This window comes from Symphalangus syndactylus, chromosome X (assembly GCF_028878055.3).
Source record: "Symphalangus syndactylus isolate Jambi chromosome X, NHGRI_mSymSyn1-v2.1_pri, whole genome shotgun sequence".
NCBI lineage: Eukaryota > Metazoa > Chordata > Mammalia > Primates > Hylobatidae > Symphalangus > Symphalangus syndactylus.
The window spans coordinates 45576117-45593619 of NC_072447.2; the positions used below are offsets into that span (position 1 = coordinate 45576117).

Below are 17503 nucleotides of genomic sequence, written 5' to 3' on the forward strand. Positions count from 1 at the left end.
AACATGGTTATATGTAAGATCCTCCTTAATTTAGTCACTTAACAAACTTCAAGCAACTACTATGTATCAGACACTGTTCTAGGCAATGAACATCTGTGGTCTTTGTAGCATGGAGCTTAAAACAAATGGCTTTATGTGGTAAAAAAGCAATGTAGAATCTGCATTAAAATAATGGAAAGTCAATTTTTCAGTATCTAATAACTCACCATAAACTGCACGTCGTAGTATAATTTATTGCATTTTAAAAGAAAGAAAAATGAAGACTTTTTTTTTTTTTAAAAAAAGACAAACAAGAATATTTAATGTCAAGAGTCTTGATTTTGATAAGTGTCTTGTCTCCCAAAAAGGCCTGTTCGAATGAGGTTTGAGAAAATATATACTCATATATACTGATTTTGTCATATAAATTTTGGTTAATATTTTAAACCAGAGAAGTCGGTTCCTTTATGTGATGATGAGAAAAGGTATCAGATATAGAGATTTTTTCCCATGTACATACGGAATATGTATTTAAAATATTTAGACGTTAGCATTCAAATGTTAAGACAATTACTTCCTGAATCCCTTGAACAGATAAAATTATCTTTGTTAAAACACATCCTCTTCCCCATACCTTTCTTTTCACCTTTCCAAGACAGCCAGACCCAAGGTTCCAAAATAGTGATATGGGAGAATTAGAAGCAACACTAAAGACTTAGAGCACCTCTATGAAAATAAAATATGCAATTTAGAAAATGTTAGGAATACTACATGAGTGTTTTTCCTCTAGCTTCTTAAGGTTCACAAAATAAACTTATATGAAGTATGCTACTACACTATTATAGCAATGATAAATCTCAAGATAAATCCATTTATTATGAAGGTTGAATTATCTGGTAGATTGCACTTAAAACACCATAAGTACTGGCCAACCGGCTGACTGATTGTTGGCTCACTAATTTGTTCATTCAAAAAATATTTATTTTGAACCTATTATGTACAAAGTTAGGGAAGATATAGAGACTTAATCTTTGTCATTAAGGAGTCAATAGTTTGGTTGAGTAGGTATATTTGTGGTGTATACTTCTATATTATGAATGTTTCATCCGTGCAAATTGAGATACAGATAAGTTAGGGTTTATCTAAGGCCATCAGTTAATTACACACTTTGAATCTAAATCTTGCAATTCTAAAGTGAAGCTGAAAGTGAGTGATAACAAAAAATAAAATCTCCCTGACTTAGAATAATTTGGAAGCCACATAAGTGGCCACGGAAGAAATCAGAAACTTAAAAAATTCCTGAAAGTAATAGAGAAGAACCAAGTCATTGATTATTACTATTTTTATTTATTTATTTACTTATTTTTGAGATGGAGTCTCGCTCTGTCACCCAGTCTGGAGTGCAGTGGCACGATCTCGGCTTACTGCAACCACTACCTCCTGGTTTCAAGTGATTCTCCTGCCTCAACCTCCTGAGTAGCTGGGACTACAGGCACACGCCACCACGCCATGCTAATTTTTTGTATTTTTAGTAGAGACGGGGTTTCACTATGTTGGGCAAGCTGGTCTCAAACTCCTGACCTCAGGTGATCTGTTTGCCTTGGCCTTCCAAAGTGCAGGGATTACAAGTGTGAGCCACCACACCTGGCCATTGATTATTTTTTTCAGTCCCTCTTGCTTCCTGCTTATATTATAAAAATATCTAATAATGCCATAAATAGAAGTAGCTCAGAACCACGTATGGACGGGATGAAAGGTGAGATATTGATTTGCTTCATGAGAGGAAAAAGATGAGAACTCTGGGCATAGGTAATGACATGACAGGGAGAAAAGCTATCTTGCTTTCTCCTGGGGACAGTGGATTTAGGATCATATTACTATGGATGTGAGTAAAAGCCCATGCTTTTCAAAACACAGATGTCTTTCGATCATGTACAGCTTGCCTGGTGCTGAATTTTACCTATACTCATACCGAAATGGTAAATTTCAGAATAAAATCTGATGGGATGACTAGAAATACTACCCATATTTGTAAGCAGAACTTCCCAGAATCATCCTGGGAGGCAGGCTGAAGTGGTGAAAAGAGCACTGTTCTGAGTGGCAGGAGCCTTGGGCTTCAAGCCTGGGCTGGGCCAGAACCTGGCTGCAGTGATCCAGAAAAGGTGATAAACTCTTCCTGCTCCTCTGTGTCCTCATTTGTAAAACGTGGGCATTTGCTAAAACCTTATCTAAGTTTTAACATCCAGTTCTCATATACTATAATCCATTTGTTAAGATCATTAATCGGCCACAGGCCTGCTCTATGGTGGCAGTTTGAGAGTCTCTGCTAAGCATCATTATTATCGATGCTTAAAAACCATAGCCATAGCTTGGCATATAGTAAATGCTCAGTAAACATTGTTGACTAAAATACAGAACACCCAGCTAGAACACCAGAGTGTGTTATATGTAGGCCAAATTGATTTAGATGCAAAACAGGCTTGCAGGTGAAAGCCTGGACTCATAAATCGTAAGAGAAAAAATTAATGCTGTCAATTGGGAAAAATGGACAGATCTTATTCTAGGTCTACTCATGTTCCAGATCCAAAGCTGAGTGTCACTGCTGAGTTACTGGGTGGAATTTCCTCAAGAAGTGGTCCTATTAGCATTGCCTTCTTCAACCTAGTGATTTCTTAAAGGAGATTTTCATGTCCAAACACTCACAAGTTCCATGGTTTGAACTGCTGCTTGGGGCTTTTTCTGTAGTCTGCAGGATTAGGTAGGAGATGAGAGGACACTAGACAGACTCTGAAATGTAGGATGATCCAACAGTTCTGTTCATTGAACAAATGGATACTGAGCAGGCATAGAGCAAGACGTTAACACAGTCATATCTGTAACTTGATCTGTATTTAATAGTTTTGCCATCCTATGTCATCATTCTTGTTCCTGTGTTATTTCTACCTTATTTTTATGTCTCCTGTATTGTTTCTATGACTGACAAGAAAGTTGCTGAATATATTCTGTCACCAAAAGGACCTTCTTTATTTAAAGAGCCACCATATTTATTGAGTCTCAAACACATAAGAATATTTTACCAAATGCTCACTTCGGGACAAGCAATGCTCGGTTAACTTAAAAGCGGGGTCTTGGAAAAGGGCAAGCGATCCAGAAATGTACATGGCAGGGTGGCAAGAATATTGCCCCCAGTAATCTAAAGCAAATTCATGGGGGTTCATGGAAGAAAAAAAATTGAAGAAAGAGGCAATGGAGCAAACAACAGAAAGAGAGGTTTCCCTTAATATTCATTTGAGACAGCTAGTATTACAGAAGTTATGAACATGGGTATCTGGGCTATAAAGAAAAGGCCATAATCATTTTTTCTTATTGAGATAAGAACACTTGATATGAACTTTACCCTGTTAACATATTTTTTTTTTTGAGACGGAGTCTCGCTCTGTCACCCAGGCTGGAGTGTGGTGGCACGCAGTCTCGGCTCACTGCAAGCTCCGTCTCCCAGTTTCACGCCATTCTCCTGCCTCAGCCTCCCGAGTAGCTGGGACTACAGGTGCCTGCTACCATGCCCGGCTAATTTTTTCTTTTTTCGTATTTTTAGTAGAGACGGGGTTTCACCGTGTTAGCCAGGATGGTCTTGATCTCCTAACCTCGGTTAACACATTTTTAAGTGCACAAATCGGTATTGTTAACTATAGGCACAATGCTATGCAGCAGATCTCTAGAACTTTTTCATCTTGCATAACTGAAACTTTATCTCCATTGAGCAACAACTCCCCCTTACAATGTCTGGCAACCATTTTTCTACTCTCTGCTTCTATGAGTTTGACAAAATAATCATCTAAATAAGATGAAAAAAAAGCTCCACCTTATTTTCACTCCACTTCTGAATAAAAGTGAAGATAAGGGATTGAAGTATCAGATACATCCAGTCATTGTTTCAGATAGTCAACAACATGAACAACAATATTAATTTATAAATGAGATTGAATAAATTCGATGTAAAATTGAAAAGTAAATGAACATATTTCAGGCCTGAAATTATGTTTTTAAAAAAAATCTAATTGTAGTCAATGAAAAAACATTTTTGAGTGTATAAGGGGAAAATGTGTTTAACAAACTCTGTGTTGAGATTTATTTTTCTGGAAGTCTTTGAAAACAAAAATTGTATTCTCTGAGATCAAGGGCATGGGCTAGAATAGTCCAGCCTGCTTGCAGGTCTGTGATACTATGGAGGAATAGTTTAGTGCGCACACAGCATCTTGCAACAGCTGTTTGACTCTCAATTGTAAGGCTGGGCTGCTTCCAACAATCACTGGGGAAGTTACTTCCTACTGACAATAATGTTGTTAAGTTCTGAGCTGACCTTGAGAGATCACTGGTGAAAACTCAATCTGTTCCCATGGCCATTCAGGGAATTAGGTCTTAGGTCATTGAGCCTAAACTTTAAGATTTGGAAATTACTTCTGAAATGTTGGTGAAAATGAATGGATTATTAGGAAACCCTGTGACAAATTAATTTGTGTATGTTCTCAAGATACTGAGCCAAAATTTGAGATTGTCAAGTATAAGTGGTAAATAATTTCTGAATCATACCCTTTGTGGCTGTCTATCAACATAATCCAAAAATGGAACCCTGGTTCGTTCTAAGCACATACCCTCAAACGTGATCATTCCCAACTCTTTCTCAGATGGCAGCGTCATTATTTTATTTGTTCAAGCCATTGACCTCCGAATTATCCTTGACTCTTTGCTTCCTCTCAAACTCCACATTCTATCTATCTTAAGTTCTACCAATTCTACCCTCCAAATATATCTTGGATCAAATAATTATTCACCATATCTATCATTTCCACTCTAGTCCAAGTAATCATTTCCTTCTGAGATGACTTCACCACCCTCCTTTTTCTGTGTCTTCAGTTTCGCTCTTTTTATAGTCAATTCTCCACAGCAGCAAGAGTCAACTTCTAAACACATAAATCAGATCACATCATCCCTGCTGAGAGCCTTCCAGTGATGTCTCCTTACTTCCAGTGATGTCCCTTTACTCACAGAATAAAATCCACCTCCAAGCTATGGCCTGCAAGACGATTCATTATCTGGCCTTTCCCTCTTTCTAGAACCCATCACTGTCTACTGATCTTATTTCCCTTGAGATACACAGCCCATCTTGCTATTTCTACAACACTCTAAAGCTGTTCTTACCACTGGGCTTTTGAATTTGGTGCTTCTTCTGCCTAGAATCCTCTTCATTCAAGGTTTTTGCATGGTTTACTCACTCACACAGGTTTTGTTTGTTTGTTTGTTTGTTTTTTTGAGACAGGGTCTCACTCTGTCACCCAGGCTGGAGTGCAGTGGCACAATCTTGGTTCACTTCAACCTCCGACTCCCGAGTTCAAGCGATTCTGGTACCTCAGCCTCCTGGGTAGCTGGGACTACAGGCACGCATCACCATGCCCAGCTAATTTTTGGTAGAGACGTAGTTTCACTATGTTGGCCAGGCTGGTTTCGAACTCTTGACGTCCAGGGATCTGCCCGTTTCAGCCTCCCAAAGTGCTGGGATTACAGGCATGAGCCACTGCACCCGGCCTCACACAAGTCTTTACCCCAAAATAACCTCCTCACATAGGCCAGTACTCCTCAATCTTTCTCTATTCATGCTTTGTTTATTTTCTCTTCATAGCACTTACTACCCAACATAATTTCATCTATTAATTTATTGGTTTACTATGTATTTCTGTCACTAAAATCTAAACATCCATGGGCCAGAGACTCATTTTGTTCACTAACATATGCTTAACATAGAGTAGGCTCTTCATAAATAAAGTTCTTGAAAGAACCAATAAATTCTAGGAATCTGAGTTATGGTATAATTTTTCCTAAAATAATTTTTTTGGGGGACAAAAGGAAGAGCACAGAAAAAGATCAAGGGGATCATTTGTAATTAAATGAATAATGTGTGTAAAAGTGCTTTGTAAAGGCAAAACACTATACAGATACTATTTTAAAGAGTATGTGTCAGGACATCAAAATATTTTGACAAAGTGAGAGAGAAGACTCTGGTAGAGAAGTCAGTTTGTAAATTATTCACATCTCATCTTGTTACAGTCATTAAAGCAAAGCAGCAATTCCTAGATGACTCAGTTCTTCAGTTTTGATGATAAAGCTAGTTTTCAGAAGACTTAGACTTAGTTTTCAGAAGACTCAAATGCCTAGAAATGCAGTTCTAAAAATAATTTTTAAGTCATTTCTATTCAGCATCCCTAAATATGACTGCATAGGATATCAAACTTATACAAAAATGATGAAGAATAGATCAAAAAGACGTCTATTTCCTCCAATGCGGCTAAAAAGACATCTTAGAGTAGATATAACTAACAGTCAAGTGGTTTAGAAACTCTAAGAGGCCAGGTCATTGAATGTTAGAATGAATCACTCTGGCCGGGCGCGGTGGCTCACGCCTGTAATACCAGCACTTTGGGAGGCCCAGGCGGGAGGATCACGAGGTCAGGAGCTCGAGACCATCCTGGCTAACACGGTGAAACCCTGTCTCTACTAAAAATACAAAAAATTAGCCGGGCGTGGTGGCGGGTGCCTGTAGCCCCAGCTGAGGCAGGAGAAGGAGAATGGCGTGAACCCGGGAGGTGGAGCTTGCGGTTAGCCGAGATCACACCACCGCACTCCAGCCTGAGCAGCAGAGCGAGACTCCGTCTCAAAAAGAAAGAAAAAAAAAAAAAAAAGAAAAGAAAAAAGAATGAATCACTCTATCGCAACTTTTGGTTGTTTTTCAGAGGTGATAGGGAACAACGCGTTTTTCTTAACACAGAGCTGACTTAAATCTTAACATTCACAAATGACACCCAAAGATATTTTCTCTTTCTGTAAAAAGAAAACACAGAAAACACGTCAAGCTAACATACATACTAAAATGTATCCCATGTAAGCAGGCCAGCATTGATAACAGAATTAGCCTAAATAAATGTATAATCTACAAACATGATTTCAGGATAATTTTATTGAATTTCTAAGCCTCTCTCTCACTTTGTGGTGACTTCTGAGGAAACTGAACATGCATAATATATGACCTGACAAATGAACAAGTAAACTACTTTATTCAAGCCTTTTCATTTGTCAACAGCATCCAAGCAATAATGGCTTTCTGTCCACTCTTTTAATAATGTATGTATTGATTACTTCCATCTAAATCTTAACCAGAAAATCTCGGGGAAGCTTTGAAGGTATCCTTAATGGTCTCTAGGGAAGGGATTATAGAGATTTTTTTAATTGAAAGATGAAAACCTAGTGAAAAACAATTTCGTTAGTAAAAATGCAAACAAAAAGTCATTACCTACACTGTTGTTATAATCAAGATCTAATCTCCATTTGGATTTGGGGTAGGAGGAAGGGAGTTGAATAAGCTGATGTTTTATTGCAGTTCTCCTTAGAAATTCCCCACTATGATTTGCTCCTTTAAAACTCTCTCTAGGTTAATCACAGAAGTAGACAAGTAATAAATATCACTTTAGTAACTGCTCAAGTAAAACAAAGGAAGTCAGTTTTTAAAATATATCTGGACCAGAATAATACACACTAATTGAAAACGAGTCAGTCTAGTGAGGCAAGTAATGAGGAACTGTAAAAGCCAGGATAATGTATTCAAAAGACATAAAAATTGGTCAGTTTATATTTGCTAAGGCACATTTGCGCTTTAATTATTTATAACACTTCACCGCATCTGGAGCATTATTTTATTAATTAGTCTTGAGAGCCATTCAGTTGCAGTTGTTATGCTGCCCAGCTGGTTTGGGGAGCACAGATCTACTCCCATGGGTGTGAAAATTGCTTTGAGGAGTGAGACTATAGTCCCCAAATATGTCTGTGGAGTATCTTGGAATTTTACCTACAAAGAACCATACATCTCTCCATGACAGCAATTGATATTGACTGTATATTTTCTCTACAAGAAAAGAGTATAAGACATGTAATATTTTGCTACAAAATAATATCACTAATCCGAAACGGCATACAAAGAAAAATACAAATTACCTGTTTTGTAAACATCCTGATTTATAGAAAACGAAAGTGAAAATGAACAACATTTGATTCTAGTTTCAACTATTGACATTTTAATGGGATTTGTGTCCCCATAAAAAGCATCAGCAAAGGATATTAATAATTTAGAATAGAGAGTAAGCAGACGATTTTTTAAAAAGGTGGCACTCTAAATACATGGGGAATAAGTTTACAATTACAGCGACCCATCTTGATACCAAGGATTCTATGTAAACAACAATTAAATCAAGAAACCCATAAAGAGCAATACAATGTACAATTCTGGAAACATGGCAAGGTAAAACAAAAGTCCACACATATAAGATCTGTCAACTATTAGATCTTGATGGAATTTTGTACTGATTATGGTTTTTTTCTCTTTTTCTAACTGAGTTCAGGAGATCTGATAGAGAGATCCAGTTTCAAGGATTTTCCATTTTTCTTTTGTCCACAGGCTTCAAGAGCATCACTAACTAGATAGTCCATATATGAAAGGGCTACCACATACATGTGACAAAACTTTGAGTCAAACAGGCTACTACATTGTTCTCTCATCAGCACTCAGGAGTGATGATGTTGTTTGAGGAAGGAGAGTGTCTTGTATCAAGAATTTTTCTTAAAGATACCAAGAGAAGCTTGAAAAAGCATTGGGCCAAACTACAAGTAAAAACTGTACGTCGTATGTTTAATGCAGCACTATTCACAATAGCAAAGACGTGGAACCCACCCAAATGTCCATCAATGATATACTGGATAAAGAAAATGTGGCACATGTACACCATGGAATACTGTGAAGCCATAAAAAAGGATGAGTTCATGTCCTTTGCAGGGACATGGATGAAGCTGGAAACCATCATTCTCAGCAAACTAACAGAGGAACAGAAAACCAAACACTGCATGGTCTCACTCATAAGTGGGAGATAAACAATGAAAACACATGGACACAGGGAGGGGAACATCACACACTGGGGCCTGTCAGGGGGTAGGGGGCTAGGGGAGGGATAGCATTAGGAGAAATACCTAATGTAGATGACGGGTTGATGGGTGCAGCAAACCACCATGGCACATGTATACCAGTGTTAACAAACTTGCACTTTCTGCACATGTATCACAGAACGTAAAGTATAATAATAATAAAAAAAACTGTGCATCAAAGTAGCTCTACACACTTTACAAAAAGACGCTTAATTAGAAATAAACAGAAAACTCCTGTAAATAAGAAGGGAATACCGCTCTATTCTTTCTTTCCCTGCTCTTGGTCTCAGTAGCCTTCCTTTATCTAATCAGTGTCTACTGTATACTAGGCACTTTGGAATGTGCTGGGTAGAAAAATGACAGCTTTCCCCCTCCCAAAAATCTTCTTGAAGGACATGGTTTAGCAAGAGTGGCTGTCATTTATCAAATAGTAACACATGTACGTGATGAGAAACAACGCTATGTTATAGAAAAGTAAGACAATTTTAGAGGAGTGTGTAAAGGGAGATCTGGTCAAATGTAGACAGCAGGGAAAAGCTTGCACAATGTCCGAGCCAAGATGTAAAGGATTATTAGATGATAACCAGGATATTATGAGGGGGTGGGTGTAGGTAAAAGGGTTTGAGACAGAGGACCAACAAGCCCCACATAAGAGGGACATGCAGAATTGGAAAAAGCAAATGGAGGCAGTATGGCTGGTGTCCAAACAGCAAGGGAAGAGCATCTAGAAAAGACGAGGTTGAGGCCAGACAAGCCAGATAGTGCCTTGTTACCCTTGTTGAGGATTTTGGTCTTTTTCCAAGAGCACTGAGAAAACTACTATAGTGTTAAGATAAGGGCTGATATAATTGGATTTACATTTTTTACACAGATTATTCTGACCGAAATGTAGAGATTGCATTGTAGGGTGGCAAGAGTAGATGCAGAAAGGTTAGGAGAAATGGTCTCTTATAATTATGATGATGACAATAGTAGACAGTCAAAAACAATTTTGAAGGTAAATTGGCCAGGTGCGGTGGCTCACGCCTGTAATCCCAGCACTTTTGGAGGCCAAGACAGGCAGATCACGAGGTCAAGAGATCGAGTCCATCTGGCCAACATGGTGAAACCCTGTCTCTACTAAAAATACAAAAATTAGGTGGGCATGGTGGCACGTGCCTGTAGTCATAGCTACTCGGGAGGCTGAGGCAGGAGAATTGTTTGAACCGGGAGGCGGAGGTTGCAGTGAGCCGAGATTGTGCCATTGCACTCCAGCCTGGTGACAGAGCAAGACCCCGTCTCAAAAAAAAAAAAAAAAAAAAAAAAAAAAATTGACCCAGCGATGTCTTGGTAGTGGAAGGCTGAAGGCTGGTCATCTGGAAAAGGTACTGTACCAGCCCACTACGTTGTTGTCTGGTATGAGAAAATATTTAGTTAGAGTCTTGGAATATTTAGCTAGTTTTGGAGTTTTGTAGATTGCAGCAACAAAAAGATAAAGAAGCAAAGGGTTTTAGACTTTTGAAAACAAGTTATTAAAATTTACATGATTGAATCTAAGTTGTATTTGGAAGGAGGTAAATATGGAAGGGCAGAGGAACTAATGTATAAAACACAGAGTAATCAATGGGCTGGAAGTCCTGTGAAATTCAACAAAGGTAACAGGTAGCTATCTGAGCAAGCACACTAACCAAGTAGGACGGATTAACTTCATTCTGGTGAGTATCACTCATAACTCTAGCATCACCATCTCCCCAAGTCATGTTATTTGTCATGAGATTCCTGAGTAAGGACTGAGTAAGTACAAACATTTTACCACTCTTAACAAGGAACCAAAACTAATAACCAGGAATAGTGAAGCAGTATTTATAACAAAATACTGGCTGGAAGAAACCACAGCAATTATTTGGACCAATTTCCTCATATTACAGTTGAAGAACAAAATAGCAATCAGAATCCATCTTATGAAGAAATATGACTAGAATCTCAGTCTCCTGACTCCTAGTGCACATGTCCAATGATTCATTTTCTTTGGTTTCTGGAACTAGCATAAAATTCATCTTTTGTAGAAATTCTTTCTCATTTCACTATATCGCATAATGCAGATTTTAAAAAAGGCCCATCCTTCTCAATGAGTGCTTTTCTATATGTACACCAGAGTGTTTTGGCTGTTTATTCAAAGTCAGAACATTTCAAACACATAGCACCACTACATTTCACCCTACCACAAAAGCTAATTTAATATTCAGAAATATATGAAGGCAAATGGCTAAAGGAGAAACTGGTAGTTTCCCTGGCATTTTTTTTTTTTTTTTGCAAAGATCCCTGGGTCTTCTTTCATATTCTCTTCCCTTTTTATAATTTCCTATATCCTCTTCTCCAGAATAATATAAACCCTTGACCTTTCCTCAACATGCCACCTTTGGCTGTATCTCCACAGTCTCCTTCCTTTACATGCTCAACATGCAAAAGTGGTACCATTTTATCAAGTTTTTATTATTTGGTAGTAATTTGTTTGGTTTGCTATTCATTTCTGTTCTTGTACCTTTTATTCTCATTTCCAAAACGCTTATCAGTATCCACTCTACACCAGACACTTTACTAGGCTCTAGGGTCTTGGAGGTGAACAAGACAAAATCTCTGCCTTTTTCACTCAGAGCTTAGTAGAGAAGATAAAATGTAAGTAAAAATAAAACAAACAAACAAAGAAATAATTGGTCATCGTTGGAGGATGCTAGTGAACAACTTGTTATTATAAAAATTGGTAAAATTGAAACATGTATTTTGCTTGTTCAGTATGAAAGGTATACTGAGTACCAAAATAGGAGACAAGTGCAAAACATTTTTTTTCATAGACCTACCCCAGTGAATAAATGAAGAAGGAATGGTAGAGATAGGCAATTGTCACACTGCAACCCCTAGCCACTGATCATGAACAGCTATTAAACATCACACAGAAAGAGAAAACAAGGCATTATATACCACCTCCTGATGACGGAAGAATACACGAACACCTGTGAAGCAGTCTTGCCAAAAAAAGCCAAACCCAAATACAAGCAAACTATAGAACTGTACTGTTCAATCGGTAGCTACTGGCAACATCTGGCTACTGAGTACTTGGAATGTAATGAGCCTGAATTGAGATGCGCTGTAAACGTACATTTTTTCTATTGATTGCACGTTGAAATGACAATAAGAATTGTACTACAGTTGCATGACATATAACGATGAGAAGAAACAGGGTGAAAGATACAGAGAAACTATACTATTTTAGAAACTTACTGTGCATCTGTAATTACTTCCAAATAAAAAGACCAATTAACCAAAGTAAGGTGTGGGTCTGATTTCAATTTTTATTTAAACCAAAACCAGAAAAAGTTTAAAAAATGCATAATATGTATGAGAAAAATGGAAATTTGAATATGGACTGGATATTTGATATGAGGAAATTATTGATATTTCAAAAGCATTATAGTAGCAAGGTGATTACCTTAAAAGAGTGAATCCTATCATTTAACCTTTTGAAATATTAACAATAAAATAACACATGCCTGATATTTGTTTTAAAATAATCTGGGAAGAGCCATAGAATAAACAAGATCTGACATGATTTGATAATTGTTGATGTCTTGATGGGTACATGAGTTTTATTATAGCATTCTGTCTACTTTTGTATATGTTCAATATTTTTCATAATGAAAAGTTATTTTTAATATAGCCAAAAGAGATGGACGATTTCTTAAAGGGTATTATTAACACAAATGTGTTTGACATTTAAAATATAATGGCTTAGATTATTTATAATTGACCCTTGGGCGAGAAGAGTAAAAAAAGATTTCTATTCAACTTAATTTCAAACAAAATTAATTTTAAAATAGTCACTGGATTACTATGTGCTTAACATGTGCAAGGCACTAGGCTTAAAAATGTCCTACCCTATGTACATCGTTCTGCTTCTGAACTGCTGGAAAGTCGCCTCCAATAGGTGCCTGCCGGCTTAATTCATCATCTTTCAGCTGGAGCCACACCAGAAGTTCCTGTAGAGAAAGGTGCAGACGCTTCCACTGGTCAGAACTGGCTTCCAAATGGGACCTGAAAAAGAACAGCAGCATACTATGTCAGAATATCTAGAAGTATAATAGATGATTCTAACAATTCCATTAAAAAAGTACAATAAATCTATTGTGAACTACAAAGCAGTCTTGAATAAAAATCTGGCTACTTACTTTTGAGAGCCATAAAACAGGGGACAGTTTGATGGCAATTTTGAGAAAAGGCAGTGTTTAGCCATATGTTTATTTCCACATGCAGAATGCTGAGACTTTGGGCATGAAATAGACACTGGAATCTATTGCTTTTCCATACGGTTGTAGTCAACGATTCTTAATATTTCTGGTAGAAAAAATTGGATGCAGTGACTAATGAAAAACACTTCGTTTTCATGTGAGTCATGCTAGTACTGGAATTCTTTTTGCCTTGAGAAATGGAAAGGTCTCTCCCCACATTTTGACTTTTCCATTTCTGCACCCTAGGCAGCCTTTTCCATTGAGTTCTTCCATCTGGCGTCTGTTCCTTTCTGCTCCTCTTCCCAAATGCGTCTCCTTTCCCCCTACCCTTCTTTATTTGTGTGCACCTGGGATTTGTCTTCACCAAGTTTCAACATTTTCTGCTTTGTTTCCTTTGTGTAAAAAGTACTAAGACAACAACTCACATGGAAGAGTAAAATCAGACATTTATCTGAAAGCTTCCCCCGAACATGAATAATTTAGGCAGGAGACTGAGTGCTTTACCGTCAACTGTATTTAGAACATGTTAATCCTTAGAAGCCATTTAAGAACACACAAATGAATGATCTATGCTATAAAATCCACATTTCACTTGAAGATGAGAAGCTAAAGTAATAAAACAAATCATCATCCAGAAAACAAAGAGGAAACGCAGAGTGTTAGCAAAGCTTTATCTTCAGGTAAATTAGAAATTATGCTGAATCACTCAGCTATTATCAGCAATTACTAATTAATTCATAATAACGCTACCCATAACATAAACATAATAAAGACTTTAATGCTGCAAAGATTGAAATGTAAAGCAAAGCAACCAGGTACAGCAACATTTCCCTTAGCCATTTGGTAACTTAGCTTGACATTCCAAATACAATTCTCCTTTTGGCCTTAGTCAAACAGAATCACCAAAGAATACTTATCTACTGAAATTAAATTGTTCCAAACTTTCTGAAGGATAATTTGACAATACGTAAAAGTCTTTAAAATGTGCAAATACAATGACCCACAGGCTTAAATTCAAGGAAATTATACTAACAAAGAAATTGGAAAAAGATACAAAGATACAGGTGGAAAAATGTCATACATAGCATCATTTATGATTGATAAAACAAAATAGAAACGACTTAAATATTCAATACGAGGGAATTGCTTGAGAAATGCAAAACCCCAACCTACTGATTGTTTTCAAATGCAATGAAACTTGTATATGTTTTAATTTACAAATTAATGAAATTTATATATGAATTTAGTTAAATAGCTCTTAATTTAAAAGGGAATTATTACATATATAATGGTGCATTCACACAGTAAAATCCTATGCAAGGTTCAATATGATGACATACTCAAATATTTATGATATGGAAAAGGTCATCACCTCAGTTACTATGTGAGAAAACAGGTTACAAAACAAATACATTTTCTGAATTTTTCTAAAACATTTGTATATGTGTATGTATTTGTGTGCACATGCTTGACTATGAAAAAATTTTGTAATGACAACCAGGTTATCCCTCAGAGGTAGATTTACAGGTGATTTATTTCTTAATCTTTACACTTTTCCAAATTGTCAAGGTTTTCTTTCTATAATTGCAATATAAACAATATGTCCAGGAAAAATGAAGGCATTTCCATCAAATAAGATAAATTAAATTGTTCAAGACTCTAAGGGTAATTATTTCCTAAGAAGTGAATCGTGAAATACCATAAATGTCATGAATTGAATATAATAGTGCATGCAGATTGCATACAATTAGAGGTCAGTTCTTTTATGTTTCTGTACCATCCTTTCAGCTATCACTTTTCCATGATAAGCCTAAGCGACAATTCCCTATGCAAGATTTTAGCTGTTTAATGGCATGTAATGTGTAATGGTTAAGCGAATTCCTTGGGGTGTCTGGAATTCACAGCTTGGTCCCTTTGAGAGTGAAAGAGGCTGTCAAGCAGGACATATTGAAAGGCAGGTGGAGAGAGGTAGGGCTCAGACATGGAAAAGCAGCAAATGGTAGAAAAGACACTGATTAAATAAAAATTTATTGACTGCCCCTAAGTCTCTAGGATGCATTGGGGAGTAGGGAGAGAGGAAGGGAAGGGAGAATATAACGATGCCTAATGTTTGGCCTCTGTCTGCCTGGTAGAGGAAACAAAATATCCTTGTGGCAGAGAGGTCTAGAGGAGGATATAGTGAAGGGCAGGCTGCCTATGTTGAGACCTCAAGCTGCGGCTTTGTTTACGTAAGGAAGTGCTAAAATTCCAGTTCTAGGTTAAATGGTGCTAATTATTAGTGGGTCAATGAACCCCTTTAGGTCCCCTAAGAGAGAGCAAAATAACTGAGGCCTAGGGAATTCAGATTTTTTTGTGTGTGTGTGAGACAGAGTCTTGATCTATCACCCAGGCTGGAGTGCAATGGCGCGATCTTGGCTCACTGCAACCTCCACCTCCCGGGTTCAAGCAATTCTCCTGCATCAGCCTCCCAAGTGGCTGGGATTACAGGCGCCCACCACCACACCCAGCTAATTTTTGGTATTTTTAGTAGAGATGGGGTTTCGTCATGTTGGCCAGGCTGGTCTCGAACTCTTGACCTCAGGTGATCCACCTGCCTCAGCCTCCCAAAGTGTTGGGATTAGAGGCGTAAGCCACCACACCCAGCTGGGAATTCAGTTCTAAAGGATCTAAGAGAAACTTAATAGCATGAAATAGGGAAGCTGTTAGAAGCCAGGGACAGAGGACAGTCAAGAGAGCTAATACAGCAGCAGAAGACGGACCTGGAACCTCAAAAGATGAAAAGCTGTCACATATCTGGGTAAGGGGACTTCCTTTAATTTTTTTGTAAGGTGTGGAGTTAGATAAAATTTCAGAATGTTTGATCATCTTAATTACATATCAAATTGCTTCATTTTTTCCCTCTCCTAAAGCTCAAGAGTGAAAGGAAAAATGTGACAGGAGGACAAACACGGAAGCAAAAAACTGATAAAGGACAGAGAACACTGAGTAAGAACTGAACAGGTGAAAGGCAGCCAGAGAATGAATTAAAACAGCGTATACAAATGTATTCAATCTGAAGCTCTGGGTCTCAAACTCTAGTGTGCATAAGAAACATTTGAGTAGCTTGTTTAAAATCGAGATTGCTAGGTGCCACCTCCAGACTTTCTATAATTCTATCAAGAATCTCTGCTTTTAACAAGAACCTTCACAATTCCACAGGTAAGCTCCAGAACCACTCTTTGATAAAGAATTTATTAAAGCATTTCTGATATGCCCCAAACATTACTTCTTGGTCTCCACAGGGCAAAGGTGGCATTTGTCAGTGACTTGATTTTGAAGATCTAAATGTAAGGAACATTGTGAGCTCAAAACATTTTCTTTGACCATGTTAAGCCCGTGAAACGTTTTCAAGTCACATTTCTAATACATTTATTGGAAGCAGTTGCCCTATTTTTATTTTGATGAGTGTGTATACCAGATATTTTGAAATGATTAACCCATGTTTGCATGTGGAATATCTCCTCCTGAAAATGTTTCTTTGTATTTGTAATGACTTTTTTTTTTTTTTCTGGTTATATCATACATAGGCTGTTGGGGCTGGAAGGAACCTGAGAGATTATAGTTCAACCTTCTTGTTTTGCATATGTAGAAATCAAGATTGCAAAGGTATAAAACAGCTGCTGAATAACATAACTTGAGCTGTCCTATTTAGATATGGGAAATGGAAATTACAAACCTTTGTTAGATGAGAAAATCCTTAAACCTTAGTGGTTTTAACCAAATGTTTTTGATCTTTGAGCAAAAAGGCTTGTTGCTGTTAAATTAAATTAAATTGGGCCTAAAGCTGCCTCTGTACATAGCAAACTGCAACCCAGCTTGGCATGTAAGCAATATGCAACTTAACAGTACATTCTTGTAACAAATAGCTGAGTCTCAGCCAATTCCAGCAGTCAAGTTTCAGCTAATCACAGGCTGTAAACTGATCAGCTCATGTCCATATAAGGCAAATGCCTACTTACACTATGCCCAAGTAAGGCAAATTCTAAGCTGTAACCAGTCAAGCTGTTTCTGTATGTCACTTCCTTTTTCTATCTATAAATACTGCCTGCCCACCTTGCTGGGTGGAGCTTTCTGAACTTCTAATTCTGAGTACTGTCTGATTCATGAATTGTTTTTTGCTCAAATAAACTCTGCAAAACTGAATTTGTCTAAAGTTTGTCTTGTAACATTGCTAATTGTCAAATATATTCTGCTTACTCCTA

At 37.4% G+C, this 17503-nt stretch overlaps 1 protein-coding gene across 5 annotated transcripts in view; it reads right to left on the reverse strand.

Annotated features, from left to right (window-relative positions):
• DMD (dystrophin) overlaps positions 1 to 17503 on the reverse strand; it is a 2284432-nt gene that overhangs the window by 374429 nt on the left and 1892500 nt on the right. For all 5 annotated transcript variants that reach the window (XM_063634262.1, XM_063634265.1, XM_063634264.1 and 2 more), the window contains one exon: positions 12912 to 13068. In XM_063634262.1, coding sequence (XP_063490332.1) covers positions 12912 to 13068 — 157 coding nt within the window. The remainder of the gene's footprint in view (positions 1 to 12911; positions 13069 to 17503) is intronic.